At 44.8% G+C, this 5565-nt stretch overlaps 1 protein-coding gene across 1 annotated transcript; it reads left to right on the top strand.

Annotated features, from left to right (window-relative positions):
- Positions 1 to 1060: 1060 nt before the first annotated feature.
- LOC103823879 (forkhead box protein J1-like) lies at positions 1061 to 4313 on the top strand. The gene is given in 3 exon segments (XM_050984802.1): positions 1061 to 1366; positions 1368 to 1562; positions 4167 to 4313. Coding segments are annotated over 3 exon segments (630 nt in total). The 5' UTR covers positions 1061 to 1078.
- Positions 4314 to 5565: the final 1252 nt, after the last annotated feature.

Genomic DNA, 5565 nt, shown 5'->3' with positions numbered 1-5565 from the left:
TTCCTCATGACTGAACTTTTGAACTTTTCTCCTTTGCGCCTGTGCTTGGGTCCCTCGGTGCTGATCTGAGTCCGTCTGTCTGTCTTGATCAGCTTGGAGACAGAGGAGCCCCTTGATCTGGGTTCCTTGCCTTGGTTGTGGTGGCGTTTGCAGGTCCCCAGGACGAGGGGAGAGAGGAGAATCCTGACTCCATGTTTCAGAAGGCTGATTTATTATTTTGTGATATATATTTTATTTAAAATGCTATACTAAAACTATACTAAAGAAAGAGAAAGGAGACATCAGAAAGCTAGAAAGGAACGAATAATAAAATCTTGTGACTGACCAGAGAGTCTGACACAGCTGGACCTGTGGTTGGTCATTAATTAAAAACAACCACATGAGACCAATCAAAGATTGCTAAACCATCTCCAGACTACATTCCACAGCCTTCAGACAGTTATTGTTTACATTTCATTTCTGAGGCCTCTCAGCTTCTCAGGAGAAAAATCCTAGTGAATTTCCTGGCACTCAGAAAAGCAGAATCCAACCTACACTAGAGGAATCACAATCCTCCACACTTCCCTCAAATCACTTTCTAGTAGGGTCAGCTAAACAAGCCATCGGGGCCATACCCCGAAAATGATGGTTCAACTCCTTCCCCTGCTAATGAGCCCCCAGGCAAAACTCATTTTTATTACTAGTTTACTCCTAGGATCAAGCATTACAATCTCAAGCAACCTTTGAATTGTGGCCTGAACCAGCCTTGAAATTAATACACTTGCCATCCCCATTGATCTCAGAATCCCACGAGCCAGTGAAGCTGCTACTAGTGAAAGGATTTTCATAAAATATGTCAGCGACACTTGGTCTTCTCCTTTTATTGTTCTTTATGCAAGAATCTTCAGAAATTTGCATTTTCCTTTGCCCTTTGTACCATGGCAGAGGTGCCTTAAGTAAAAAGGTTAAAACTCAACATATAACTCCACAAGCTAAAATTAAAATGCTTTATTCATCTTGCTAACTCAAGCGAACTCCAAAACCCTCTGATTTCACTCTGTCCCTTCCTCCCGCAGCCCGCGGCCAGGCGGTGTGGGCCATGGTGTGCTCCAGCCTCAGAGCCCAGGGCTCGGGCCAGGAGGAGCGGCGCGCTGGCCAGCCGGACCTGCTGTGGCTGGCCGACCTCACGGGCGCCCACCTGGGCTTGGCACCCATCTCCCAGGACCCCGAGGATCGCTGCAGCATCTGGGAGAACCTGGTCAGCCTGGTGGACTTCCAGAGCCCGGGCTTCCCCCTGACCTCCGAGGAGCTCTGCCCCTACCTCGACATCCCCCGCTCGCCCGCCGCCACCTCCCCGCCCGCCGTGAGCCTGCCCCGGGCCGGGACCCCCCCCGGAGCCCCCCGAGCCCCCGGGGGACGTGGACTACAGGACCAACGGGCGTGTCAAGCCGCCCTACTCCTACGCCACCCTGATCTGCATGGCCATGGAGGCCAGCCAGCAGCCCAAGCTCACCCTGGCTGCCATCTGCAAGTGGATCAGCGACAACTTCTGCTACTTCCGCCGTGCCCACCCCAGCTGGCAGGTAGGAGGAGGGGTCTGGGTTGGGGAAGTGCCTGCTGAGTTGGGCAGGAGCCTCCCCTGAAATGGAGAATGTAAAACCCCCCCTCATCAGAATTGCTGTGAATTTTATATTAAAAATATGGGGGCAGGAATAACAGTTTGTTCTGGGTTTGGAAAGACAGGTGTGTTTAGCTAAGGAAGGCAGGAGCCTCCCCTGAAATGGAGAATGTAAAACCCCCCCAGCTGCAAATTGTTATTAATTTGAAATTAAGGGGCTCTCAGGCAAAAAGTACGGGAGCAAGAATAACAGTTCTTTAATAGGGAAGAAAATAAAAGGATAAAATAAACAGTGCAGTACACTAGAACAACACTGGCAGAGTGAGAACCCAGCCTGGCACCCTGTGGGTCAGGGTGCTGGCACAGTCCAGCTGGAATTGTGGCTCAGCCCTCCTGCAGTGCCAGGGGTGGTTCTGCTGGAGCAGGGATCCTGTAGGAAAGGGTGGAGTCTTCCTCTGGAGATCCAGTGGAAGAGGCAGCTGCTGCTCCTCTGGGAAATCCAGTGGAGAAACCTTGCTGGTGTTCCAGAATCTCAGATTGTATCCAGGTAGGAATGTTTGAAATCTCAGATTGGATCCAGGCAGGAATGTTTGAGATCTCAGATTGTATCCAGGCAGGAATGTTTGAAATCCCAGATTGTGTCCAAGCAGGAATGTTTGAGATCTCAGATTGGATCCAGGCAGGAATGTTTGGCTCCTCCCTCTGGCTGGATCATCTCCCATGGGATGCTGTAGTTTGTGGTGGTTGTGAGGTCCCAGGACGAAGTGAGAGATGAGAATTTGACTCCTTGTTCTCAGAAGGCTGATTTATTATTTTATAATATTATTTTATATAAAAGAATGCTGTGTTTATACTAAAGAAACAGAGAAAGGAGACATCAGAAGGTTTAACAAGGATGAAAAATAAAATCTCGTGACTGACTCAGAGAGTCCGGCACAGCTGGCTGGGATTGGTCATTAAATTAAAACAACTCACATGGAACCATCAAACACTCACCTGTCCTGAACCATCCCCAAACCACATTCCAAAGCAATCAGATAAGGATTGGTTTTATTCTTTTCTGAGACTTCCAAAGAGGATTTGTCAGGGGATGTCCTGGAGACAATGGTTCTCACCAGCCAGGCAGTGACATTCCACACCCCGTTATCAGCAGATGTCCCCCCCCGAGGGAGGAGTGGGGTGGAAGAGATAAGGAAATCTGCCCAATTATCAGAAAAACTGCCACGGAGATGAAAAATAGAAAATATCTCAGCCTGCAGTCTGGGGCAGGAGGTTTGGAGCCCTCAGTGTCCACCCGGGGCTCTGCAGAGCCCCCAGCCTGCAGGGCAGGGCCCTGGGTGCTGCTGGTGGAAAATGTCCATTTGTGGTGGGCTTTTGGCAAATGTTCAAATGAACATTAGATGTGTTGTGTTAGGAAGCTGTGTTGTATTAATTTTCTTAAGCAGCGAGTTAAATATTGTGAAAAATATGTATTTTGTGATTGACTTTTTGCAAATATTCAAAGTTACGTTGTATTAATTTTCAGCAGTGTGTTAAATATTGTGAAAAATATGTATTTTATGATTGGCTTTTGGCAAATATTCAAATGAACATTAGATGTGTTGTGTTAGGAAGCTGTGTCGTATTAATTTTCTTAAGCAGCGAGTTAAATATTGTGAAAAATGTGTATTTTGTGATTGGCTTTTTGCAAATATTCAAAGTTACGTTGTACGTGTGTTAAATATTGTGAAAAATGTCTCTTTTATGATTGGCTTTTCGCAAGTATTAAAATGAATATTGTATGAGTTAAAAAGTTATGTTGTATTAATTTTCTTAAGTAGAGTGGGAAATGCTGTGAAAAATGCGTATTTTATGATTGGATTTTCCCAAATATTCAAATGAATATTATATGTGATATGTTAGAAAGTTGTACTGTATCATTTTCTTTAGTAGTTTGTTAAACATTGTGAAAAATGTGTATTTTATTTTGAAAAATGTGATTGGCTTTTTGCAGATATTAAAATTAATATTATATGTGTTATGCTAGAAAGTGATGCTGTATTAATTCTCTTAAGCAGTGAGTTAAATACAGTTTGAGATTATAACAAAATGTTAAAATAGAAACTGTGCTGTGTAAGACACTTTTTTTGGGAGGAGTCCCACAGAGGCAGCAGCCAGAGAACACCTGAATGGTTCAGAGAAAGAGAATTTATTGCTCCCTGCTCAGAACAAACGAACTTCTCCTGCCTCGCTGAGCCCTGCAGAGCCGTCAGGGTTCAGAGGCAGGAGCTGACCCTGCCCAGACAGAATCCTGGCTTTGAATGGAATTGATGCACCATGGATGAGGTGTATGAATGTGCAACAGGCTGGTGCTTTAAGGGTTAATCCTCTGTTAATGTGGGGCCTTTTTTGGGTTTATTTTGCCCAGAAAAGGCACCTGCACCTTCCATTTTATTGTCTCGTATTGTCCCCAATCCAAATTGTCCCATTTTTATCACTCTATTTTTACAACCTGCTATTTTTACAACCATTTTATCACTATTCAACTTTGAGCATTTTAAAAGTTTCTCCTGTTTTTGTTTTTCCCCAGAGCTCCATCAGGCACAACCTGTGCATCAACAAGCGCTTCGTCAAGGTGCCCCGCGAGAAGGGCGAGCCGGGCAGAGGAGCCTTCTGGAAGCTTCACCCCCAGTACGCCCAGTGGCTCAAGAGCAGCACCCTCAGAGGGCACAGGTGAGTGCAGGAAAAACCAAACCCACGGGGGAAGGGTCTCTTGTGAGATTTTGGTGATTTGTATCACATTCCAGACAGCTCAGAGATTTCTGATGGGTAAAATCTGCAGGGAGGGTTCTGTGGTGGGGCTGGAAACAGAAAAGGTTCGGTAAAAAGTTTTAATAAAAGGCGAAATAACAAAACTCTTTATAGAGAGAACCTGAGCTGGGTGCAAGAGGGAAAAAACCAAACTCCACAGATCTAAGGGTTTCTTCGAGCTAGATTTGATAAGATTTAGGTGATTTATACACATTTGAGATAGCTCAGCTACTTCAGATGGATAAAATCAGCAGGATGGCTTCTGTGGTGGTGCTGGAAATAGAAAAGTTTTAGTAAAAGGCAAAATAACAAAACTATAGAGAAAAAATTGAGTTAGGGCAAGAAGTTCTTGCTCCTGGTAAAAACACCTCACAAAAGCAATTAGTTCCCTTGTTCTTTTTTATTTTTTTTCTTTTGGTTGTGTCTTTTGTTTGTTTTTTCTTTTCTCTTGTGTGCTTTTTCTTGGTTGCTTTTTCTTTCTGTGGTCGGTTCTGTATTTGCTTTTTCTTTTTCTTTTTCTTTTTCTTTTTCTTTTTCTTGTTTCTTTTTCTTTTCTGGGGCGTTTGTGTGTCTTTTTCTTTTCCTTTTCCTAGTGAATTGCTCAGGTGGGACTTTTTGGCTCCTGTCCAACTGGCTGTCCTTAAGTTTGAGGTGAAGCCCCCCAGGTCCCTGAGGTGTCTTTTCACCTCATTGAGGAGAGAAAGTTCTGGGCTTTTTTCCTTTTTTAGGAGACAATGGATGGTTTGGGCACTCTGTCCACAGGTGGGGGCACATTCCTACACTCCAAAATTTGTGAAAGTTCTATTTTTATTCCAGCACTGGGGGCCTGTGGGGATTGTTGTTCCCCCTAAAGGACACCCTGAGAATTCCCAAACCTTTTATCCCTGTGTCATCGTTTGAGCCTGGCGCAATGCCAGTGCCCCCATGAGAATCCCTCTTTCCCTGGCATCCACTGTGAGATGTGATCAGAGACAGAGCAGAGCAGGCTCCAACTTAAGGTTAAAAGGGAAAAAACTTTATTAACCTAAAACTACAAAGAAAAACACACAGAACACACAGAACACAGGATGAAAACCTTCCAAATTTCCTCCTCCTCCCCCCACCAAATTTCCAATTCCATCACCACTCTTTAGATAACCAATTCTCAGTTCCTCAAGAAGACAGGAGTCCCTCTTGCA

This window comes from Serinus canaria, chromosome 25, assembly GCF_022539315.1.
Source record: "Serinus canaria isolate serCan28SL12 chromosome 25, serCan2020, whole genome shotgun sequence".
Classification (NCBI taxonomy): domain Eukaryota; kingdom Metazoa; phylum Chordata; class Aves; order Passeriformes; family Fringillidae; genus Serinus; species Serinus canaria.
The sequence above is the reverse complement of the archived record's forward strand: the minus strand, read 5'-3'. Positions and strand labels throughout refer to the sequence as shown.